This window comes from Pan troglodytes, chromosome 8 (genome assembly GCF_028858775.2).
Source record: "Pan troglodytes isolate AG18354 chromosome 8, NHGRI_mPanTro3-v2.0_pri, whole genome shotgun sequence".
NCBI lineage: Eukaryota > Metazoa > Chordata > Mammalia > Primates > Hominidae > Pan > Pan troglodytes.
The window spans coordinates 66,470,666-66,498,173 of NC_072406.2; the positions used below are offsets into that span (position 1 = coordinate 66,470,666).

The following is a 27,508-nucleotide window of genomic DNA, read 5'->3' on the forward strand; positions in this document are numbered from 1 at the left end:
AAAAGTTACCTATTTTCCATCAATGGAGTTTACTCACTGATTATTTCCTCAAAAGTTGTATTAACTTATAATTCCACTAGCTGGAAATATTTGCATGTTAGTACTAAATACTGTAATTGAACACTTTCATGTTCATTATTTAATTTAAATGTGTCTTAGAATTTACTTTGTGTAATACCATAGAAGAATTTTCAAAATATATGTCTCATTCTCAACAGTGCAAGATATTTCTGTTTTTGTTTGTTTGTTTGTTTTGAGACAAGGTATCACTCTTCCATTCAGGCTGGAGTGCAGTGGCATGATCTCTGCTCACTGCAACCTCCGCCTCCCAGGTTTAAACAATTCTCCTGCCTCAGCCTCCTGAGTAGCTGGGATTACAGACATGTGCCACCATGCCTGGCTAATTTTTGTATTTTTAGTACAGATGGGGTTTCACTATGATGGCCAGGCTGATCTTGAACTCCTGACCTCAAACAATCTGTCCGCCTTGGCCTACCAAAGTGCTGGGATTACAGGCGTGAGCCATCGCACCCAGCTTACTGTTGTAATTTGAATACACATTTATTTTTATAAACTAGTATGGCTCTGAAAGAAGGATATTAATATAGCATCTTTTTTTATTTTCATTGTTGTCGTTTTTTTGAGACATGTCTCATTCTGTTGCCCAGGCTGGAGTGCAGTATGCGATCATAGCTCACAGCAGCTTTGAACTCCTAGGCTCAAGTGATTCTCTCACCTCAGTCTCCTAAGTAGGTGGGACTACAGGTGCACGCCACTATGCCCAGCTAATTTTTATTTCTTTATTTTATTTTTGTAGAGACAGAGTCTCAGTGTGTTGCCTAGGTGGTCTCAAACTTCTCATCTCAATCCCACCTTGGCCTCTCAAAGTGCTGGGGTTATAGGTCTGAGCCACGATATCCAGCTCATCTTTTATTTTTTGTTGTTGTTGTTTTTTAATAGTATAAAAAAAGTGAGTTATAAAGCCATAGTCAAAGAAAGTAGTGTAAATTCATCTATCAATACACAATGCATTATTTGAAATTCGTGAGAACATACATTAAGAGTATCTTATTTATTCTCTTCTAGTATTTCCTATCTCAGGAAATGACATGGCAAAATAATTAACTAATTTTCTAAGTTACTTTATCTCATACATGCAATTTATTAGTCACCAAGTCCTGTTAATTTGACCATGTAAATGCGCCTTGTATTATACAGTTTTGAGCAATGGATAAATAATACAATTTTCATTTCCTGAGTAAATAGCTGGAAGTCAGATAACTGGGTTTTCTGATTAGCATATGTTTAGCTATGTAAGAAAACCAGAAATGTGTTTTGCTCAATAATTTAATGAATAATTTTTAATACATTTTCTTGTTAATCAACTTAATGAACACTTTTAAGGGCAGTGTGTAATACTACGAATTTAATAAGCAATTTTGGCTTTAATGCTAGAGAGGATAAGAGAAGGGATGTTTGTTTTTTATTTAATCACAAAAAATGCATTTTTTTATCATTTAATTTTTACATCTTTTGACACAAAATTTGTTAAACATTTCATGGCTAGAAAACTATTTCTTTATATTTTGTGTGCATCTCATAGCACAGCCATTTGTTTTGTGCTATTACATTTATATTAGATGATTGAAATTCAATGACATTCAATACATGGTTTAAGAAACATGTATGCTTAGAATTTATCTGAGCAGAGACTCATGGTATGTATAGGAATCAATCAGGAATATTTCAATTTGTTCATTAAGAAAGCAGAAAACATTATCAGAGGTAAGGTAACACTATAATTATGGAGCACTTATCATTTATCTATTTCTTAAATAAAAACATGAGTGTTTAATTTCAAAGGTGCAATTTCTTTTCTATAGTCAACAAGATTCACTATATATTCTCAGAAATAATAAAGACATTATTTTATTAAGAAATGTGTCTATCGTGTTTACTAATAGAACACACAATGTCAGCTCAATGAATATTTTTAGATACTTTAAATATCTATTTTTATTATAATTTTTACTACATGCTGAAATAAATTACCTTATAACTTATTTTATTTAAATGTCTGAAAAAAGAAGAGCTAGAAAGAATATTGAAAATTTCCATCTGTGAGAAAGCACAAGAAATGTTATTTATAGAACACAAAGTTTTCCTATCTGAATAAAAATCTTCACTACTATATCTAAAATTCTTTTCAATAACAATGGGACAATGAGGATTTATAGTTTAGAATTCGATCATTTTTTGTTTAGGCCAATAAAACAAGAAAAATACATATTCAATCATGGGTATAGTATTTAGAGAATATTAATTTAAAACATTTTCATCCTTAAGTGCAAGTCATCTTGTTGCTACACAGTTCAGAGTCAAGCCAACTTCATTCAGATTGTAGAGTTTCATTCATGATGTAGAGTGGAGGTCCTTGCTACCATTAAAGATTAGCCAGGAGGCTTTCTTTCCTTCTGAAGGAAAAAAATATACATAAAATCTAGAATTTCTTTGAGAAAGAGAAAAGGGAAGTTCCTTCTATTATGAATTATGGGAAGGAGAAAGGGAGACACAGAAGAGACATGAAGGCAGGGAGGCAGAGGTCCTCCTCCTCATCCCCTACTGCCACTTTGGACCCCTCCTTAAATGAAGAGGCGCTGCAGAAACATTTTGGAAGAAGGGGGAAATGATGACTGGGAAAGTAAGAGAAATTTGGGTGAAATAATCACAGTAGATTTTAGGAGTATGTAAGCCTCCAGAAAATTTCCATAGGTTCTATGGGAGGTCCCATCTAATAGGTTATGGCACTGAATATACAGCAATGGCAGAGAGAGGTGTCAAGAGAGAGAAGCCATACTACCAGCATAAAGGACTGGTAAATACATGTTACATCTAGACCACAATTTTAGAATGAAGTCAGGGAGGAGAGGTTTGGTTGGCAGCTTAACTAGTGAGTATTTATATTGTCTTAAACAGATAATGCTGAAATACTGTTCTAAGAAACTTAAGCGTGACCCAGATTACATCTATTCCCTACCTGTCCAAACACATATTTATACATTATTGTCTAAGTAGGAAGATTACATCAGGTATAAAAAATAAAGATTTTTTTCTCTGTGCACATCTGAGTGTAGTGTGTAAAGATTATATATGTATGTGTGTATGTATGTATACACATTTTATGCAATCGTGCATGTTTTTATATAAATATATATTTTTCAAAAATATCAGAAAGTATTTATAGTATACCTGTATACTATAGTATATATAATATAGAACTATAGATATAAATATTTATATATTCGTACATAAACAAGTTACATATATTGTAAAGATTCACATATATGACTTAAATGTTTAAAGTTTTACTATTATATAACCATATGTATTGTGTTCTAAAATATTATTAAATCAACTATTTTGAAATTCATAGTTACTTTAACCTCACACATTTTCTCACGCACGTATTTTTGCTTTTGTTAAAGTTTCCTATTTGATTATGAAGTTAAATGCTCAACTTTTAAATGTTAATTGTTCATTTATATTGCCATGTTTCAAAGAAATTTAGGAAATAATATTGCTTCAAGACAAAAACAAAGATGCTAAGTCTTCTAGCAATCTGAAGTTGTAAAATATTACAAGTGTTCAGATTGAAAGCCATAACTGAGTAATTCAATCCAGTAATTCAAGAGCATTTTACAGAAATCAAACCATGATGGAATCAAGTTACCTATTGTATCAATTAAGGAGGAAAATAATATTGCTGAACACACGGAATCTGGTCAGAAATATCTAGGCTACAGAATAACTTCACATTTTAAATGAAAAAAATTACTGATCACTGTTCGCATATTTATTTATATCTTTCACTGTGTTACTGGTTGATTAACACAGCTGCAATCCATAAGCCCTACTTCCTAGCTATTTTTCTACCCACTGTTGCTACTTACAGATAAGAATATCTAAAAGGAAATCTGCTAGATGGGGTTTCTGAAAAAACTTTGGTTCTTTGTTAAAATAAAGCAGGGGTGCAGACTCTTCCGACATTCATCTTTATACTTTGTTTGTCTGGTATAGAGAAGTGACGTCTAGAGTTGCAGAAGATGGGAATGAAAGTAGACAATAAAAATGGCAAAGCAGAAAATAGCCAGCAGGCATCCTCAATGGCACTGATGTGCACCTGCACCATCTCTTCACTGTCCACCTCTAGATTTTTTTTCTGTATTTGTTTGTACTATCTCAATTTTTAAATGTAAAATGTTGTGGTATTAAGTATATTCATATTCTTGTGCAACCATCATCACTATCCATCTCTAAAACTCTTTTAATCTAGCAAAACAAAAGCTCTATAACATTAAACAATAACTCCCCATTTCTCTTTTCTTTATCCTCTGGCAACCATCATTCTACTTTGAGTCTTTGTGATTTTTGACCATTCTAAGTACCAAAATATAAGTGGAATCATATGGAATTTAACATTTTGTGACTGGCTAATCTCACTTAGCATAATGTTCTCAAGATTTATCTGTGATATAGTGTATGTCATACTTTCTTCCATCTTAAGGCCGAATGATATTTCATTATATGTATATACCACATTTTGTTTATATATTACTCTACATAAACATGGAAAACTGGGTTGCTTTTACATCTTAGCTATTGTGAATAATGCTGCTGTGAACATGGGAATACAAATATCTCTTTGAGACTCTGCTTTCAATTTTTTTGATATATAAATGAGAGTGTGATTGGGGGCTCATATAGTAATTCTATTTTTAATTTTTTGAGAAACTACCACTGTTTTCCACAGTGGTTGTACCATTTTACATTCTCACCAATAGTGCACAAGGGTTCCAATTTTTCCACATCCTCATCGACATGTTATGTTGTTGTTGTTGTTTTGTTTTGTTTTCTGTTTGTTTTTTATAATAGCATCTCTACTGGGTGTGAGGTGGTACCTCATTGTGGCCTTGATTTGCATTTCCATAATATTTAGTAATGCTAAGTGTTTTTTCATATGTTTACTGGTCATTTATATATCCCCTTTGGAAAAGTGTCTATTCAAGTCCTTTGCCAATTTTGAATCAGTTTGTTTATTTTTGTTTTCTTTAAAAAACTCTCGGGCTGGGCGTGGTGGCTCACACCTGTAATCCCAGCACTTTGGGAGGCTGAGGTGGGCAGATCACGAGGTCAGGAGATTGAGACCATCTTGGCTAACACAGTGAAACCCCATCTCTCCTAAAACTCCAAAAAAATAGCCAGGCATGGTGGCAGGTGCCTGTAGTCCCAGTTACTCGGGAGGCTGAGGCAGGAGAATGGCGTGAACCCGGGAGGCGGAGTTTGCAGTGAGCCGAGATTGCGCCACTGCACTCCAGCCTGGGTGACAGAGCAAAAATCCATCTCAAAAAAAAAAAAAAATCTATATATTTTGAATATTAATGACTTATCATATATATGATTTGCAAATATTTTCTCCCATTTTTATGTTGTTTTCTTATTCTCTGTCTTTGACACCCCTTTACAAAATCACAAATTCCAACTTGTCTATTTTTTGTTGTTGTTGTCTGTGTCTTTGGGGTCATAGCCAATAAATCCCTGACAAATGCAATGTAATGATGCTTTTGCCCTATGTTTTCTTCTAAGAGTTCTATAGACTCAGTTTTCATTTTAGGTCATGAATCACTTTTGAGTTTGTTTTTGCATGTGATGTTAGATAAGGTCCAACTTCATTCGTTTGCATGTAGAATGATCATAGCACCCATCTTAAAAATTATCTGACCAATTAAGTGAAAGTTTATTTTTGGATTCTCTATTAAATTACATTGGCCTGTATTTCTGTTTTTATGCTAGTACTACTCTGTTTTGAGTATTGTAGCTTTGTAGTTAGTTTGAAATCAAGAAGTATAAGTTCTCCAGCTTTGTTATTTATTTTTCTTTTTGGCTATCTGGGGTTCCTTGAAATTTTAAAGATAAGTTTTAGAATAAGTTTATTTTTTTAAAAAAATTATTTCTACAAATAACATCATTGGGATTTTAATAGAAATTTCAGTAAATCTGTAGATTGCTTGGGAGAGTATTAACATTTTAACAATATTAAGTCTTCCCATCCATGAACATGGGATATTTTTCAATTTAGTTATGTTTTATTTAATTTCTTTCCAAAATGTTTTGTAGTTTTCATTATACAAGTCTTTTATCTCCCTGGTTAAGTTAATTCCTGAGTATTTTATTCTTTTTGATACTATTGCAAATTGAATTGTTTTCTTAATTAATTCATTCATTTTCAATCTATGAAAATGCAAATGATTTTGTGTGCTGATTTTGTACTCTGATACTTTGCAAAATTTCTTAGTTCCAACATTTGTGTATGTGTGTGCAAACATGAAACGTGTGTATGGAATCATTAAAGTTTTCTACATGCAAACTCATATCACCTCTAAACAGAGATAACTTTACTTCTTCCTTTTCAAATTGGATCTTTCTCTCTTTCTCTCTCTCTCTTTTCTTTCTTTTTTTGCCTAATAGCTCTGGTGAGGACCTCTGATACTATGTTGAATACAAATGGTAAAAGTAGACACCCTTGTTCTGAATCTTCAACAAAAAATTAGAATCGAAAAGGTATAGTTTTATCTGTACCCCTGATAGCTAAAAAAATAATAAATTACATGAGATATGCAACTTATACAGATTTTTCAACAATCATTAACAAAGTAAATTTAGAAAAGGACAGTCAAATCAAACTTCCTCCATACTGTCTACAAATAAGCTCACAATGACCAATAGAATGTGACCTCTTATCTCCATCATCCCCATTTTGAGACGGTAGAAAAGGTGTATTCTCATGATCAAATTTTCAAACTCATCCTGGCAATTTGTTTCACACAAATTGCTTGTTAACATTTTCATTTCAATAAATTCCATCCATCTGTCTGTTTATTAAATATCTGTTTTAAACCACATGATTCTTAAGTTTAAAAGGTTAATTTTACTGTAATTACTAAATATTTAGATAAGAAAAGTGCTATTAAGACGTGAGAATATTATTGTTATATAATCACTTTTTTTCTTCAGGAACCCACTGTGTATGCCTACATATAAGTATATCCGTAAAATTATATAAATGATGGAATTAACTGAATAAACTTTTGTTCGAAATCTAAATGCTTTCTACTCTACTGATATTCTCATTACAAACTTTACAAATGAACACAAAATTTACTCAGAAAATCAGAATTTTAAAGCGAAATGAAACCTGAGTGATTATATGAGGAAACGAGGACCTAGAAATGCTAAGTGTCCTGTCCAAGGAGAATTAAAATATACAAATAAATTACTGAACAATGAACTAGAAAGAACAAAACTACTGATTTTAGCCCAGAACTTATTTTGGTTTTAAGTAGTCAAAAGTATTATTAGTAGATTGTGACTATTTTCCTTCCATCTGTTTCCTTGTCTAAGAAACTTTAAGGACAGACTTAAAATGTTCTAGCTAATATTACTGCCATTAGTTTCTGATTTATAATGTGACATATTTCAAAGCTATGTATTATCCTTTCTTTTTTTCCTATTTTAATGGTTGACCTGAATGCTTTCTTAATTTCACTTCACTGTAATTATACCTCTTAATCTATGCTAAATAATTTCTCCTTCTCCTCCTTAGAATATTTTCTCTCACTTATTGCCTAGCCGAGTTACCCTCTAAACTTTCATCATAAGTCAAGTTCTTCAATTACTTCCTCCAGAAACTCTCACTGACTTCTTTACATACATCTAACACAGACATACTGTAATAATTTAGGGCAGGCTGGGCGCAGTGGCTCACGCCTGTAACCCCAGCACTTTGGGAGGCCAAGGAGGGTGGATCATCTGAGGTCAGGAGTTCGAGTCCAGCCTGGCCAACACGGTGAAACCCTGTCTCTACTAAAAATACAAAAATTAGCCAGGCGTGGTAGCATATTCCTGTAATTCCAGCTACTTGGGAGGCTGAGGCAGGAGAATCACTTGAACCCGGGAGGCTGAGTTTGCAGTGAGCCGAGATGTTTCCATTGCTCTCCAGCCTGGGCAACAAGAGCGAAACTCCATCTCAAAAAATAATAATAATAATTAGGTGGATTGCTTATATAAAAATTAGCCATAGGTTTTATTTACTTTTCTATCATCTAAGTACCTATTATCCTCACTGTTTTCTACAACTGTTCTGTATATTTTATTATATGTATATGTATGTTTATTTATGTAATGTATGAAAAATGTTAAATAGCTTACTATGGACAGATTGCAATTACCAAATTTAATTATTTCTATTTATCTCACTTTTAGTTAAGATGAGAAAACTATTCAGGTATCAGTGTTATATTTTTATTATAATAAAATCTCAGAAATCCTCCTAAAATAAATGTGAAGAGTACATTATTATTGTATAATTTCAGCCAATGTATTATATAGATTAAATAGATCATTTCAAGGAATGAGGAGATATGTTGATATTTAAATTGAGTGAGCCTTGCTTATCAATCTGTAATGGGTTTGAAATTATTTCTAGACAATAGCACTGAGTTGACACATAAGCAACTGATTGAAAAAAAAAAAGAATCACCTAACACATGGCATAGAAATGGTGAAAATAATTATTAACAATGGTAATATTACAATACATAGAAAGCGGGATGCTGGCAGTTGTGGATGAGACAGTTCAGATAATACAGACAAGTGATTTTAAAGCAGTTCAGAATGTCTAACAATTTTTTTTTTATTTTTAAAAGTGAGTTTTAGGTCCAAAGGAAATAGAATTTATCTTCTTTGGAATTATAAGCCCATTTAAATTATTTAGATAACCAAGAATTACTTAGGATTCTTACTGCTACTTACAAATGCCTGTGGAAACAAGCAAATCACTTTCCTAAGTGCTTAAAGATATTTATCCACAAAATCCACTCTTCCTCCCTGACCCTTAAAAAAATGACGCTAAGTGAAACAGGTTCCAACATAATAAACTGCCAGAACACATTTCATGGTGCAGTGCAAATGACAGACACAATGGAATACCTGTTAGAATAAAGTAGATTTCATTTTCCCTACAAGTTAGGTGAGAATGCTGATCTCAAGTATCTGTTCTGTCAAGTCAAAGGTTGCAGCACAATAGCAAATTCAGAGTATAGGTGCATGTATTAATAGCCTGTTGGAGAAAAGAGCACCACTTCTAGTAATTATAAGAAGTTGCTCCAGATGAAAAACATTAATTCATGTCTGTGATACATTGTTTAAGACTCTCTCAGTTGCCTTAACACTATTTTTAAAACCCCTTCACAGGGAGCATACTCACCCCATCTGGCCTGCCATCTGAAGCTGTGATGATCAGTATGTAGCGATCAGTGCTTTCCCTGTCCAGTGCTTTCCCTAAGGTTAGAATCCCCGTGCTAGTGACAAAACAAACAAACAAATAAGACAAAAAGAGATATTACGTCACAAGGAGAGTCTTCTTAGTATAGCGGACTACTTTTGATAGCTTTTTTTCCCCTCTCAGTAATCATAGCTTGAGTATTTTAGATGTATAATGCTAAGATTCATTCTGAAAATTGAAAACAGCTTTTAAGGCTGTCAAATTTCTTAGCAGTATCCATGAAACTGACACTGAGCTGATTTCCTACCTTCCAGGAAACAAAACATAACAAAACTGTGCTTAATTCATTCCAAGAAGAACAGTATCTATCTTGTTTTTGATTATTTCAAGAGAAAAGACTTCATTATTCCTTAGCAGTCTCAGAATTCTTTGAAAGAAGGAATGGTTTCTTATAACTAATGTATATCACCTCCCAATTTATGTCATATATATGTCCATTATGAAAATGCAAAAACCCATCTAAATGTTATCTCTGACAAACTCTATGGATAAAATTTTTCTTTTTTCTTACTTTTAAAATAACAGAGACCCGTTGTACAAAATTAGAAAATAGAATTTTTTAAAATTACAGAAATTATGTTTTTTGTAATGTTTCTTTTTGTACTTTATTATAACCACATTTAAATATATGATTGTTTCAGAAGAGGAATCATTCTGCATATTTTACATTTTTAAGAAAATATAATTGTATTAGAATTCATATTCTCATTTTATAATTTGTTTAAAACCCCTTTTGTGGTTACACTAACAATTTTAGTATTTTATTATTCTTTGGAAATTTAGCTGTTTCTTAATTTAACTGATGTATAATGGGAGATTAACAGCATTTAGGAAAATTATTGCACTTAGAATATTTTTAATACCTACTCCTTATCTTTTCACTGTTCAGAATAAATGTTTCCAAATATTTAAGACTTTATTCACCCATGTAATTTATTTTATAACAGTTTGGCTTGCTCTCTAATGTAGGTTCTACATTTATTTCTTAAATTTTACATCAGATATTGTACACATTTTAATTGAGCCTAACAAGTATCCACTGTGTAGGAGAGTTTATCTGAATATAATAAGACATTAAAATATGTACCAAGTCCAAAACATAAATTGTTTCTAATGGATAAAATGCTTTCATTTTAAGGTAAGTGCTTTTATTGTAAAGAAAATTTAAACAATTCATATCACATATGGTAGTTGAGTACAGAGAGTCAAAGCCGATGAATCAAAATAAGAATCACAGTTATTCAATTTGCTTATTATGTTGTAATGGTTGACGTGGACTTTTTAAAAAGTTCTGAACATATGGCATGCCCATGAAAAATTGACTTTGCTTCCTGTACATTTTAAAAATGTTTTGTCAAAATAATTGAAAACCAGTTCCCAGAGCATGTTCACAACAATTAAGTTTGGACCAGCTTCCTACAGTACAGAAGGTCCAGATAATCCCATTTTAAAATTACATTAAATGAGAAAGTAAGACATGTATTTCTTCTGAGGCTTATTCACAAGTATCTTAAGAAACAGGAAAGCTGAAAACCTAGCCATGGTATAATAAGAGAAAGAAAGAAAATTGAGTTACCATTTTCATTTTGTTTCTTCCCTCAGTTAATTATCTATATTCCTCCTTGTACATTAAATTTAAAAATTACTAAAAAGTATATTGTATATTTACGATGAATTATAAAACTCACATGATAACTGAATTGATTTCCTACCTTCCAGGAAACAAAACATAACAAAACTTTGCTTAATTCATTCCAGGAAGAAAAATATCTACCTTGTTTTTGATTATTTCAAGAGAAAAGATCCATTATTCCTCAGCATGTTCAGAATTCTTTGAGACAAGGAATGGTTTCTTATAAATAATCTATATCACCTCCCAATTGTATATAGTATTTGGAATATATATATATGTATACTCTATATATACTATTTAGAATATATAATACTATACGTATTATTCCAAAAATACTATATGCTGTGAACAATATAGTATACAGTATATTCATACTTAGGGCCATTTTAAACACAAACATCTAATTGTCTATGGCCTGGTGATTATTATAGAGGTAGTTTTTATGTAATATGCGGGCCTTGCGACTCAATGTTGTAGGCAGTTGTGTGGTATATTTGGGCAATGCAGAAGGGGAGAAAAACAGGCAGTGTATTTTGGGATTCATAGCTGGAAGACTAGTTTATGGGTTTACCTGTGCATCCTTTTATTAAATCCGAGAAATAGCTCACAAAAAGTCTTATTACCAGCTAGACGGAGGCTATCAGGCCAGGATACATTGGGGTACACTTAGTAATGCAATACACCTTATAAGTTCACATATTAAAAATACATAAGCTTCTTCAATTGATAAAGCATCAATAACACTGCTACTTATATAGGATTGAAAATACATTTCCCAGGAGTGATGTCAGTGGAAATGGAGAAGACAGCCCCAAGAGATGGTCTTGTCACAAAACGTCAAAAAATCACAATTAAGCGGGACCTTCAAAAGCAAATTTGATGAAACTCTGGAAAACAGTCACAGGTGTATAGCAACCAGATGAAGGCCGAATTTGTTTTAAAAAAAGGTAAATCAAATCTGGTAGAAGAACTTTGTGGCATTTTGACTTGTCTTTATCTTACCATCTCACTGGCTCAGAGTGGCCTTGAAAACATCAGTGAACATTCCCAGTGTGACACTATGGTCTTTGTTTCTGGAGGGAGCAGAGCTATCCTTATTTATAAAGAACTGTGGGGGTCTATTCTAATCTGTCTGGAGACTGCCTGAAGGAGTGATTCATGGCACTTATCTTTGTTTCATCAAACTTGGAAATCACTCAAAGCAGAAAAGCAGTGGGCATTCCTCAGAAATATTGTAAGGCAGGGGATAGCCCACAAACACTTGAGGCGTATGATAGAGTGCCAAAAACTTGCCAGGAAAGTCTGGGTAAATAGTTTCATGGAAAATTCAGGCACTCAAAAGTGTACTGAGGAATACAGAATAATAAATATAATTGAGAATTCATAAATATACCCACACATCTACAGTCATCTGATTTTCAACAAGAATGCCAAGACCATTCAAAAGGAAAGAATAGTCTTGTCAACAAATGGCACTGGAACAAATGGAAATCTATACGTAAAAGAATTAAGTTAGTTTACTTCACTTCATACACAGCTATTACCTCAAAATGGATCAACAATTTTTCTAAACACAAGAATTGAAACCTGTAAACAACTCTTAGATAAAAACTAGAGGTAAATATTCATAATCTTGGATTTGGCCATGGATTCTTAGATATGACACCAGATGCACGGGAAGCAAAGGAAAAAATAGATACACTGAACTTCGTCAAAATAAAAAAAAAAAACCTTTTGTGCATCAAGGGACATTATCGAGAAAGTAAAAAAAACAACGCATATAACTGGAGAAAATACTTACAAATCACATATCTGGTAAGAGTCTTATTTCCAGAATATATAAAGGATTACATAACTTAACATCAAAAAGAAATCCCAATTTAAAAATAGGCAAAAGACTCAAATACACATTTTTTCCAAAGAAGATATACAGGATATACAAATAATCAAAAAGCATATGCAAATATGTCATTAGTCATCAGGCAAATGCAAATCAAAACCCACAACCAAGTATCACTTCACACTCACTATGATAATTATATTTAAAAAAAGAAACAACCACCATTACTAACAACAACAACAAAAAATAATTGTTGGCAAAAATGGGAATAAATCAGAATCCTCATATATTTCTGGTGGGAATATAAAATGCTTCAATCACTGTGGAAAATATTTGACAGTTCCTCGAATGGTTAAAAACACATAATTACACTATTCCCTAGCAAATCTATTCAGTATATACTTTAAAAAGCCAAACACAGGTACTTAAATACACGTACATATATGTTCACAGCAGCAGTATTTGTAATACCGAAAGGTAGAAAAACAGCTTAAACGTCTATCAATTTATGAATAGGTAAACAAATTGTTGTATATGCATGTAATGGAATATTACGTAGCCATGAAAAGTAGTGACCTACTTGCACATGTTGCAACACAGACAAATCTTGGAAACATTAGGCTACAAAAAAGAAGCTAGACACAAATAGTCACACATTGTATGATTCCATTTCTGTAGAATATTCAAAGTAGGTAACTTGATGAAGCCAGTACACAGATTGGTGGTTGCCAGGGGCTAAGGGAAATAAGGAATAGGGAGCAATTGCTAAATGGGTTCAGGTTTCTATTTGGAGTGATGAAGCTATTTTAGAACTAGACAGAGTTGGTAGTTGCATGAGTTCTGAATCTCCTAAACAACACTGAATTGTTCACTTTAAAATGGTTAATTTTGTGCTATGTGAATTTTGCCTCAATTATATAAATTACATTGCAGAGTATTTTCCATCACCAAGCTTTTGGGCTACGTTCCTGAAACATATTATGCTTGGCATACTCAATTATTTTAGAAAATAGGGTTTGCCTAACCATAAAAATGGTGTTCAAACATAATTTAAAAATTTGGCCAGGCACAGTGGCTCACGCCTGTAATTCCAGTACTTTGGGTGGCTGAGGCAAGAGAATCACAAGGTCAGGAGATGGAGACCATCCATCCTGGCTAACACAGTGAAACACTGTCTCTCTCTTTTTTTTTAATGTGCACTTTTTTTTTTTTTTTTTTTTTTGAGACAGAGTCTCTCTCCGTTGCCCAGGCTAGAGAGCAATGGCGTGATCTCCGCTCACTGCAACCTCCACCTCCCAGGTTCAAGCGATTCTCCTGCCTCAGCCTCCTGAGTAGCTGGGATTACAGGTTCCGTGGGAGCTTATTTAAAAGCTCTGTGCCATCAGTTTTCCCTTCTGTCAAATGGGAAAGTGAAACCCCATCTCTACTAAAAATACAAAAAATTAGCCGGGTGTGGTGGTGGGTGCCTGTAGTCCCAGCTACTTGAGAGGCTGAGGGAGGAGAATCCCTTGAACCCAGGAGGCGGAGGTTGCAGTAAGCCGAGACCATACCACAGCTCTCCAGTCTGGGAGACAGAACAAGACTCCATCTCAAAAAATAAAAAAATAAAAAAATAAAAATTATCACCTGTAGTCCCAGCTACTTGGGAGGCTGAGGTGGGAGGATCATGTAAGCCTAGACTTTTGAGACTAGCCTGGGCAACAGAGTAATACCCAGTCTTAAGAAAATTCAATGATGTAAATAGAAAGTAGCAGAGGATATCTACTTCCAAACAAAACAAGCTACCGAATTTAAAACCTGCTTCTATAAGTAACTGTTTTTCAAAATTCCATTGTTTATTAGGAAATACCAATGCAGCATCATTATAAACTATTATCTCACATATTTCATGATGTTTAGGCTTTGCTTATTTAAAATTTTGTTAAAAATTCTACGGCTTGTGACTGAACATTTACACTTGGAGGTGTCTGAGCCTTTGACAGATTTATCACATTGCTTTTGGGCACTGAGTTTCAGGCTTTACAATGATATTTAGAGAGATTAGAGTATACTTTAAAATGTACAGTTGCTTCAAGTTTGACATGGCGTTTCATATTAAATAGCAATTAGCAATTAACAAAAACCTACTAATAAAGGGAGCTAGGTATTGACAGCAGTTTGGGGAAAAGATGATGGTGGCATGAACTAAGGTAGTAGAGTGAAGTGTGAGAAATAGTTTGATTTGGGTTTATATTTTGAAAGTAGAGCTGAGCTGTCAGGGAATAAAATAAATATCTTTCTTATATATTATTTAATTTTCAATATAATCATAAAATTCAAACTGATATGAAAAATATAATTGAGCATTACATGTAATGTCAAAACAAATTAATCACCAAAGAAAAAATTAAAATGCAAGTGAAGAAAAAAAATTTTAATAGAATTTGGACCAGAGATGGAGATAATTTTTGAAATTCTCTTGTTTAGCACTGATATTAAGTGTTGGCATCACAGACCCCATGCTTCAGTGATAACAATCCATAAATATTTGAGAGATGGCATTTCCTCAACCTCCCTTAATAAATAACTATACCATTAGGCCATCATATTTATAAGGGAAGTTGCCATATGTCTTATTTAAATGTGTACTTATTTGTGGATGATTGCTGAGTGAATATTTGCTAAATCATACGCCACTATCAAGACAGACACTATGAAAAGATACTGGAAAAATGCATTATATTACAGAATCATACAGATATGGCCACTTAATACATGACACTGAATGATTTGTATAACCAATGTTTGTGATTTTTAAAAAACCAAGGCTTTTTGTTTAAAGACCCAGTTTCTTTCTTGGCTGTGTGACTAAGCCAATTTATTAAAATAATAATTCAGTACTTTGTAAGCCCCTACTGACATTAAGATGATTATTCATTACTACTAATTTTGTAAAAGAAATACAAGAAAATTTTGGCATACTTTTATTTCATTAAAGGAAAGTAATGGTATTATAATGATGCGTATTGAGAGAATTTGCATTATAGCATAAAATAATATGGTATTTAAAGTATACAATAGACATGTAAATATTTTTTCATTTTGCTTTAAGATATAAAATATAACCCAAATAGCATATATTGAAGTGTCTGATGAGGTAGAACATTGTTTATTTTTTTAGCGTACCTGTCTTAGTCCATTTGTGTTGCTATAAAGGAATACTTATGGCTTGGTAATTTATAAAGAAAATGAGTTTATTTGTCTCACAGTTCTACAGGCTGTATAAGAAGCATACTGCCAGCATCTGCTTCTGGTGAGGGGCTGAGAGTACTTCCACTCATGGCCAAAGGTGAAGGGGTGCTGGTGTGTGCAGAGATCACATGGTGAGAAAGGAAGCAAGAAAGGAGGGGTGGTGCCAGGCTCTTTTTTTACAACCATTTGTTGTGGGAACTAATAAATTAGCAAGAACTCATTCATTACCTTTGGTAACAAGCCATTCATAAGCGGTCTGCCTCCATGACCCAAACAAATCCCATTAGGCCCCATCTCCAACATGAGGGATCGAATTTCAAAATGAGGTTTGGAGTGTCAAATATCCAAACTATAGCAGTACCTGGATTGTTCATATCCTTGAAAGTTATAGAGAAGTGGTAGTGCAAATTTTTGAACATGAATCTCAGAAGTTTCAAAGAAGGTGGCAGTTGAAATGTCAGTTATTGTTCTCCATTTCAAATGCATTGAAATGTATTGCTAGTGGTTCAGGCTACTCTATAAATATCAATGAGAACAACAGCATTGAGGTGGTGGAAACAAAGTGACCACAGGATAGAAGGCAAAGGGCCCAGTGTACAGGACCCTGAATCAAGAATGTTCATCAAAAGGGATCACACAACCATTATAGGGACATGTTCTGCTTTAGCTTTCCTGGAAGCAGTTTGCATCTTAAGGAGATGTCTGTCCAGGTTGACCTAAGAGCTTTAACATTAAGAATCATGGTCAATTTAGACTAAAAGGATTTTGCATTGACATAATTTACACCTTTAAGAACCTCTGTGACCCAGCCATTATCTTTTTCATTCCAAATGCAGAGATGAGAGGAGCACTACAGATATAGGAAAGCAGTGCATTTAGATAATTTATTTGGCAAAACTAGTAGCTCACTGGATTTCACAATCAGCAATTGAAAAATCTCTTGGCATCAAGGGAAAAACAGGAATAGAAATTCTTAAGAGACCTGGGCTTCCTGCTTACCAGAGCAGGTGAAAACTTCATTGTTGTCTTTTTCTTTTGTTGACAGCTTTGTTAACATTTTAATTCAGATATCATAAAATCCACCAATTTAAAGGGTACAATTCAATGGTTTTTAGCATAATCGCAGAGTTGTTCAATCATCACTGTAATCAATTTTAGAACATTTTCAACACCGTATCTATTAACAGTCACTCCCCATTCTCTCCCACTCCTCATTTTCAGGCAATCATTGATCAACTTTTTATCTTATAGATGTGCCTATTATGAAAATTTTATAGAAATGAAATAATATAATACGTGCTCTTTTTGCAACTGACTTATTTCACTTGGCATAATATTTTCAAGGTTCATACATGTTGTAGCATGTTTCAGTACCTCATTACCTTTTATTGATGAGTAATATTATATTATTACAGACAGGCAACATTTTGTTTATTCCTTCCTCTGTAGATGGATATTTGACTTGTTTCCACTTTTGTACCATTATAAATAATTCTTTTATGAACTTTCTTTGTGCAAACTATTATGTAGATGCACGTCTTCATTTCTCTTGCATATGAGCAGAATGCTGGCTTATGCGGTAATTCTGTTTACCATTTGGAGAAAAGGCCAGTTCTCCAAAGTGTACTCATAGTTTGAATCCATGTCCTTGCCCAAATCTCCTGTCAAATTGTCACCAATGTAGGAGATAGCACCTGCTGGAAGGTGATTGGCTCATGGGGGCAGTTTCTCATGAATGGTTTAGCACCACCCCCCTTGGTCCTGCTCTCTTGATAGAGTTCAGGAGATCTGCCTGTTTAAAAGTGCGTGGCACTTCCCCTCCCTCTCTCTTCCTCCTGCTCAGGCCATGTGAAGCACTGACTCCCCGCTTTGCCTTCAGTCATGACTTTTAAGTTTCCTGAGGCTTCCCCAGAAGCAGAGCAGGTGCCAGCATCATGCTTCCTGTATAGCCTGCAGAACCGTGAGGCAATTCAACCTCTCTTCATTACAAAATACTCAGTCTCAAGCATTTCTTTATAGCAGTGCAAAAACGAACTCACACATGCACATTTTACATGGCCACATAAATTTACGCAGACTTCAGTATCTCCACATTCTTAGTCATACTTGGTTTTGCCTTTCTTTATCACTACAGACACAAAGTATGTATGAAGTCAAATCTCTTTACAGTTTTAAATTGCATTTCTCTAATGACCAATGATCAGTGATCATGATCATATTTCCATGTGCTTGTTGGCCATTCACATATCCTTTTTTAAAGAAATATCTATTCAAATATTTTGCCCATTTTAATTAGATTATTTCTCTTTATTAAGTTGTAACAGTTCTTTATGTATTCTTGAGACATGTTTCACACCATATACATTATTTTAAAATATTTTCTCTGATTGTAGGTTGTTTCTCACTTTAGGATGGTGCTCCTTGAAATACATTTTTAAAAATTGATGAGACCCAATTTATCAATTTTATCGTTAATCTTTGTGCATTTTGTGTCATATCTCAAAATGTACTGACTAATCCAAATAATGAAGATTTACTTCTGTATTTTCTTCTATGTGGAATGCAGTTTTGTCTCATATATTGCAATTTATGATCCACTTTGAGTTCATTTTTGTGAATGATGTGAGATAAAAATTGAAATTCATTCTCTTGCATATTGTCCCAGCTTCATTTGTTGAAACAAAGTTCTTTCCTGATTGGATTATCTTGACCCCTTTTTGAAAATCAATTGACCATAAATACTAGAGTTATTTCTGGAATGTTAAGTCTGTCCAGGTGACTTATATATCTATCTTTATGCTAATACTACACAGCCTTGCTTAAAGTTTTTCTTTAACATTTTTATTTTCTTTAATGATGATTGTAAATTGTAGCTAATTTTTGATTTCTACATCCCTATGAGATAAAAATGAAAACAGTTAAGGCTTTTTATTTTTCAAATAGAAGTTTACTTATCTGTGGAAAATACTGTTCTTGTCTATAGTTTCCCAGGCATTACTAACTCATGTTTGTAAAATTCTATTTAACGTGAAATTTCAGGTATTTCTGAGAAGACTAATTGACCAGCACATGGTTCTCTTGTTTTGGCATTATGCCCCACATGTTCCTGAGTCTGACGTGGCAATGTATTCATTTGTCAAAGTTTTAACTTTATAATCATTGGCCAAGTTTACATTTCTATTCTTTCTGAAAGTAAAACTATTCACAGGTACACAGGAAATATCAGGGAAGAGCCAAGCTCTTTAGAAACCAGCCACATGTGACAGCAGAACAGCTACCTTGCTATTGCAAAAGGGAAGCATACAGTCTCTCTGAAGCCCTAAATGCCTCCTTTTAATGCCTGCTCCCAGTTTTCTCAATAGTTATCATTAGCAATATCTCAGATGTATTCAGAGAGATAAGTAGGATGACACTGATCTAGACCTCAAAGAAGTTTGGCATGAACACGTATTTTATTTCATTTTGCTTTTTTTCTTAAATATTACCTATGTTAATCTGAAATTGAAGGATGTGTTTGTAACACATCTTGCCTACAAGACTCCCTTTGAATACACAGTTTGGTGCTAAGTAACCCTTTGTAGTAATGTCCTTGTCATTATCAGTAGCTGACAACATTAAAAGGATCTAATTAATCCCAGTTATGCCTTCCAATGAAATGTTTCCACCTCAGTAGATTTTACCTAGTAAAAATGTTAAAAATAAACAGTCTCCTGGGTAATATTTCTGGGCTCAGAATTATCCTCCCAGCTACCATTAGCATTCATAGAAAACAGAAAGGGAAGTACAACTACAAACAGCTGAAAGCCTCTGATTAGAAGTCTGCTTTCTTACTAACAGTACGTTGCTGTACATTTTTTTAAAGTAGGAAATCATTTTTAACTTACGTTTCTGAAAGATTAAAAACTCTCTGAGGATCTCCATTCTCAATGGCATATGTTATTGAGTCTCCCTCTCGATCAGTTGCCTTCAGAGAGAAAACATAATTCAATTATCAAGTAATTGATATGGCGCCCACTCATTACAGAGTAATATAAAAGCTTGAAACTAATAGCATAGAATGTCCATGACACTGTTAAAGAATAAAGATTAAAGCATGGCCTAATGGCAAGGTGTAAAATCAAACATTTCATATCTGATCCATTTCTGAATATGTAATCCTATCTGATGTGGAAATAATCATTTTCCCAAGGTTTACTTATTTAATTAACTTAATTAATGAATTTAATTTAAATGTCTGTTTATAATTTAAATAAAAGCTGCTGGCCGGGCACAGTGGCTCAAGCCTGTAATCCTAGCACTTTGGGAGGCCAAGGTGAGTGGATTACCTGAGATCAGGAGTTCAAGACTAAACTGGCCAACATGGTGAAATCCTGTCTCTACCAAAAATACAAGAAGTTACCCGGGTGCAGTGGTGCACACCTGTAACCCCAGCTACTTGGGAGGCTGAGGCAGGAGAATTGCTTGAACCCGGGAGGCAGATGTTTCAATGAGCTGAGATCATGCCACTGCACTCCAGCCTGGGCAACAGAGCAAGATCTTGTCTCAAAAAAAAAAAAAGTGCTAAACGATGTTTACAGTGTCGATAAAGTGTTTAATGTATATTCTTTTCTTTTTCTGTTCAGAATATATCAAGATAATAATTCAAATCAGTCTAACTTTCTGGTTAAAAATCCTGAATTTATAGCCACAAAGCATGACTTCAAAACTGGGCTCCAATTGTCCTATGTGATTATTTCTGTGTATCCATTTCTAAAACAAGGACTATATAACCATACAAATGTTAATAGATGTTGAGAGGTTTAATTGAAATAATATATATCAAGGCATATAGACTAATATCTGGTACATTGTAAGCTTTCAATAAATATTAACCTTTTTGTTGGTTTTTCTTCCCTTCAACACCCAAGTTGGAGAAGAAAACATATAGTTTGACTTTGAGTTCTGAGTTTCTCTTGACCAAAATAAAGATGCTCTTGTTTTATGGTACTGAGGTCTGGAGTTTTACCTTAAAAAACATCATATCAGTTCTTTTTCCAGTGAGTCATTCGATCCTCTTATAAAAGACATGGATAAAGAAAGAAATTTGGATGCTATCAGAGAGTTGACAGAATGATCTGCCTAAGCATGATGCTACAGGAGGGGAAATATCTTATAAAGGTTCAGATGTATTTTATTTTTAGGTGACTAGCCTGGCAGAAACACCAGCCTCTCCACAGACAGGAACTGCCCTGGAGTTAGCAGGATCTGAGAGACGAATAAGTATGTGAGTTTCTTTCAGTGACTAGATAATAACTGTCCCAGCCATAAGAGGCTGAGTGTGAAATTCCCTGTCCAGACAGGCAGGAACGTATTGTTCTTAGTGGTAGATCAGTTGGCTTTGACATGGATTACACAGTCCTGCTCACGGAACGTCCTTATCAGCTACCACAATGGATTGATGGCCAGAAGCCTCTATTGGACCACATAAACTACAGAATCAAGGGAAACTGAAACTAATATTTCAGTCAGTAATAAACTACTGAATATTGACTATGTGCTAGGTTCTGTAAGAAAAGCTTTGCAAGATTATTTAATCTGTCTCATAAAAGTGATATATTGCCTTCACATGGCTCCTGTGACATCATATTGTCCTGCTTTCAATCCTCATATTATCAATGGTAGTTCCTCATTTTCCTTTGCTGATTTCTCCTCATTTTATAAGACTTATTTTATATTGGATTGTTCCAAAGGTTGGTCCTTGAACTTCACTTATTTAGTCATCTCATTCAATAGTGTAGCTATAAATACTGTCTATCTGCTGAAGACGGTCATATCTCTAGGCTAGCCCTTTCCTCTGGATTTCAGATGTGTGTCCAATTGCCTACATGGATCCACATTAGATGAATAATAATAAGCCTCCCCAATTTAAAAGGTTAAAAACCCCAAATCTAGATCTCCTTTCCATCTTGACATACCTCAAAAAATAAAAGAAATTCAAACAATAATCTATTGTTTTCACCGCTTCATCATCTCAGTAAGTACCTGCAACTCCATCCTCCTACTTTCTCGGGGCTCATAGCTACACTTTGAGGGCTCACTCTTACATTCCAATGCAACCCATCAGCAGATCCCACCAGATTTACCTAAAATATCTGCTGTATCTGGCTGTGTCTGAATTTCTTCTCTACCACCACCTTCCTCATGGATTATGGTAGTAACTATTTTACTAACGTGTTGCTTCTTCCCTTGTATCCTCACAATAGTCAATTTTCAATTCAGCAGACAAAAGTACTTATTTTTCCAGGCCAATCTTTTATTTCTTTGGGGTAAAGTCTATTGCTTTCTCCCCCAGCTCCCCACCCTCCCCATGCCATACACACTAAAATAAAATGGAATCAAAAAAAGTAAATGAAGAAGAAAGTAATAAATTAGCTAGGGTAAAATATTTTTGAAACATCCCATGTTAGTCAACATCCAAAATTTTATATTTCATTGAGTTAGTCATAATGGAAGCCTAGGAGTAGAAAAAAAGAAGCAAACAAATTTCTAAGAATACACTCAATAAAATGGATAGTAGATGCTTGATATTTTTCCCTTGCATTCTGTTCTTTGCTAGATAGGAACCACAAATAATGATACTCAGCTAACATTTTGAAGAATCAGAGAATTATATCTGGAGACTATATCTTAACCCCAAAAAGCTTACAGTGAACTTTTTCTGTTGTTTTTCTCCTGGTCAATAAATTTTTCTTATTATGTTGTTATAGATATGATCACGTTCTTTTGGTTTGTTTATTGATATGTGGTTGCTGTTTTAATTTTTTTCTTGAGTAACATTTTATAATCTTGTGTTTCATAAAAGCCAGAAGAAATGCATTCTGAAACAAGATAGCTTCATGTAAACAATTTTAAGACCAGATTAATATTGAATCTTTTATTATATCAGATCTACTCTAATATTTAATATCCTTTATGTAAGATGAGAGCACTGTATTTATATTTATTATTTTTATGTTAATTCCTTTCAATCCCAGAGGTAGCTTGAAATATTTCTTCAGTTTTATTTGACCACTCAAATACCTCAGTCTTTTAAGGATTGTGAATGTCAACAATTTGCCTACTTCATTCTTATGTGAGGTTATGCCCATATTGGAAACTTTGAAGACTTAGGATTTAAAAGAAAATTCTTATTTGATTCCTTTCTTCATTTTTATCTTTTCACACAATCCTTTATTGGTGTTCCAGGGTCGAGGGTGGTATAATAATTAGGAAGTATTTATAGTTTTTCAGCCAAGAAAGCAAAAGGAAATGGTGTAATCTGCATCAAAGTTCTGCAATCTATCCATTACATGAGTTAGCACTTGTATAGACAATATCATCTTTCTTTGTCAATGTCCAAAGGTGAGAAATAATCCATAAAAAGAAAAATTGGAAATATCAACAGAAGCATTTACCCTTCAAGTATTAGGATTTGATTATGTGTGTATATGTGCCCTAAACATATTTCTATTAGCAATATTTAAATGTTTTCTATATATAAATCTAACCAGCCATCTCAAAATAATTGCTTATAATGTGTCAGAAACTATATTAAAATTTTACATGTCTTGTCTCATTTAAACCTAATAGTAAGTTTACTGGTAAATAGACAATGCATATGACTTCAATTATATTACTATTTCTGCCATCATTCCAACCAGATTTCTCTGTACTTTAATTAATTGAAAGATGCATCTTTTTTATCTAGAGATAGTAATAACTGTATCATCTTGAAAATGGGAGCATAGTGTTATTCAGTATTTTCCATAATATAAGAGATATAAATTGCTTCTTTTTAGTGAAAAAACATTTTATGTGCTTATTTTTGATAAATCAAGTCATATCCGAGTCCCTTCTTCAAAGCCTGAGAAAAGTATGACAGCAGTTATCTTTCTGGGGCTTATTTTGAGTTTAACGGAGGAGATTCTGGAGCCAGCTACCTGGATTCAGCCTCAGCTATACTATCTCTTCTCAGACAATGCACTAAAGTACAAAATGAGAATACTACTACTACTACTTAATCACTCATTAATTCAACAAATATTTATTGAGCATCTACACTGTGTTAGGCACTGAGGCTGCAGCAGTAAACCACACAGACAAAAATCCTGCCCTTATACAATTTACATGGTAGTGGAGGAAAATGAAGTTAAAAATTAATTAGAATATTTTGTTTTCAGATCTTTATACGTGTTGCTCAACTACAAAATATTTCACAAAGGACATATACGGAGAGCAGGGTGAGGATTTACACTTATAGAAGTGATCATGACAGACTTACTGAAAATGTGAAATTTTGGCAAATGCTTGTAAAAGGTGAAAGAGTAAGTCACGTGGGGAAGAACATTCCAGGAAGAGGGCAGAGCAAGTGATAAAGGCCGTGAGTTTCAAGAACAATAAGGAGGTTGTCAGGTCTGGAGGCAAGCAGCATGTGGAAGAGGAGCTCCTCAGTTTACTTTGACCACTTTAATACCTCAGGTTAAACGAATAAATGATGTGTATTTTGGATAGCTGGCAAGTAATGCACTTTAGCCACTGGTTTGCTAATATATGGTTAATAACATGGTTAAGATTAAAGCCAATCTTTCCTTTAATTTTTATTTAATTTAATATAATTTTAATTTTGCCTGAAGAACAAATGATTCCTTTAAAAATCAAAGCAATTACTCTTTCCAGTCCACTCAACCAGATTACTTGCAGCATCTGACTTAGAGTCCCTGATTTTTCAGAAGCACCAATAGGGAAACAAAAGTATTTATCCAAGGAAGCAGTGTTCTTAGACACTGGCAAATGGAAAATTTGAAAAAGAAAACAAATTTTCTCTAAACTAATCTTCTGTTCATGTTAAAGATGAATACAGCCATCAAATACCGTCTGGTAGAGTGCATATTATGTGCAAGGAATGATTCTACACGATTCACAGGACATTAAGACAAAGTAACTGCCCTTAGGGATTCTAAAATAGATAAAAATCAATGGATTTGGATGATTTTCTCACTTAGGCAAACAAGTTCTGATTTATGTTATTAAACTACTTGAGAGCAACAAATAAAGCTTTCAATTCAGTACAGCAGTGTTTCAAAAAATGTATACATTCATTCCTGGTATTACATTTTTTGGCCTTTAACAAAATGTTATAATATTTAAATAAAAATTAATGAATATATTTTATTCATGTCAAGTACTGTTATTTTGTCATTCATAATGATAATATAAAATGTTATTTTGAAGTAAGTGTAAGTAAAAGGTCAGTTCATTAAATATTCCAAACAATATAAAATGAATAATATTATATAGAATATACATATAACATATATGAAACTTGGAAATGTAGCTAAATCTACAATGACAAAAATATAAATATGCTCAAAAATAAAAGAATGTTGGGAAACTGCACACAGGAGAGCCATAAAACAGCTCTTTTTCTTACAATATTGGTATGGATTAATGATCTTTTGCCCAGGAGGCAAAATAAAATGCCTTATGCTAAGAAGGCATAGCAGAATCACTGCTGGTAGTATTGAAAATAAATGGCATTTGAAAGTGAGCATAAATTTATTTGTCACATCCAGAGAAGTGTCTGTAAATTAAGAAGTCCTTAATAGGAAAAATACCTAGACTTCCGTTAGATTTAGGGATACTCTATGAAGGCTTAGTCTTAAAAAATTTTTGTTGTACAAAACGGGTAACCTTGGAATACAAAGAGATTTAATCAATTCTAAAATAAGCCTGCAATTCTAATTTTGTCTAGGGCTCAAGGAACAATCAACAAAATAAACTTAGAACTAATGTAAATATTCAAAACGACGCATCCAAATAATGGTTACCATTATGTATTGAGCACTTTTAATATCCCATCTCATTTAATCCTCAAAACAATCTTCTCTGGAGAGCACTACAATCCCTATTTTACACATAATAAAATCTTAAGCTTAAAAATTAAATAATTTGCCAAAGTTTACAAACTACAGAATCATAATTCATATTCTATGCCTTTTGAAACTCATTTTCTATCACTAGCAAAGTCCCCTATGTCCTAAACTTATCTCGAGTTTCCCTTCACCTGCTTGCTTGAACCAACACCAAGTTCTTCTTAAGAACCCTAATTTCCCGGTATCCCTTTTGATTGGTGAGCCTCAGAGTAGCCTTCTTGTTTCTCAATGTCACTGCCAGATTATTCTTCTGGAAATGCATCAGCTTTAATTCTTATACCATAAGCATTATACTGCATTAACTGCTACTCTTCATTGTTAAAGTCATATTCTACACTATTTATCATACTTCCTGTTTTTTGCTCATTGTCAATCTCTCTCTTTGCCTGTCATTGCTGTCATTGTCAACTTAATCCAATATCAAAGTTTCAAATAATATGTAAAATGCTAATGACTTCAAAATTGTACTTCAGTTCTGGGGCTGAGAGATTCAAGATCATGGCACTAGCAGATCCCATGCACCTTTTGTGGTCTGCAGACAGCTGTCTTCTCATTCTACACTTACATAGTAGAAACAGAGAGCTCTGGTTTCTTCATTCCCCATAAGGGCACTGAATGCCATTCATGAGGACTCCACTCTCATAGCCTAAGTATCTCTAACTACCAAATGTCCTACTTCTAAATACCATCACGTTGGGGATTTTGGCTTCAATATGTGAATTTTGGGGGAACACAAACATTCAGTCCATAGCAGATGTCAAAAAGTCTTTTCAAATACAGTATAGCCAATATTGAATTACTCTTCCTCTAACAGTCTTTTAATTTTGGCTAATGACAAATCAATGTTTCCAGTTGCTCAAGCTGTATCTTAATACCTATTCTTAACTTCTACCTCCCCTTCTATATCCAATTCATTAACAAATCATGTAGTTTTTAACCACCAAAATATAACCAGATTGAAATCACTTCTCATTATTTCTGGAAAGATCACTCCAGGCCTAGAATGTGCTGACAGAGCATATCAACAACTCTCCATAATTTTTCCCAGGCTTCTTCCACAGACCATTTTCAATGCAGCATCCAGGATTATCCTTTGTTAAATTTGGTTGATTATGTCACTGCTATACTCAAATTTTTAACTGTACCTAATTTCGTGCAGAGTAATTATATCTATCCCTCTCCTATTACTGAATGATTTCATCTCTACTACTGTCTCTTTCTTTTACTTTACTCTGTAAGGAGGAGTATTTTTCTTCTTCCTTAAACATATCAGGTGTGTCTAAACTTCGGGGTCTTACCTTTGCACCTGAAATACTTTTCCTCAGATACAACCATGGCTCATCCTCTCACCTTATTCAACTATTTGCTGTAAGGTCACTTTCTTTGTGAAATAATCACTATCAAATTGTATTTTCCCATGCACTTCCTCTCTAGCTTTCCTTCTTTCATTTTCC

General features: G+C 33.6%; 1 protein-coding gene across 8 annotated transcripts in view; it reads right to left on the reverse strand.

Annotated features, from left to right (window-relative positions):
* The window catches only part of PCDH15 (protocadherin related 15), a 1,753,436-nt gene that overhangs the window by 269,163 nt on the left and 1,456,765 nt on the right, over positions 1 to 27,508 (reverse strand). For all 8 annotated transcript variants that reach the window (XM_054659631.2, XM_054659630.2, XM_054659628.2 and 5 more), the window contains 2 exons: positions 19,989 to 20,068; positions 9,323 to 9,416 (listed from right to left, as the gene is read on the reverse strand). In XM_054659631.2, coding sequence (XP_054515606.2) covers positions 9,323 to 9,416; positions 19,989 to 20,068 — 174 coding nt within the window. The remainder of the gene's footprint in view (positions 1 to 9,322; positions 9,417 to 19,988; positions 20,069 to 27,508) is intronic.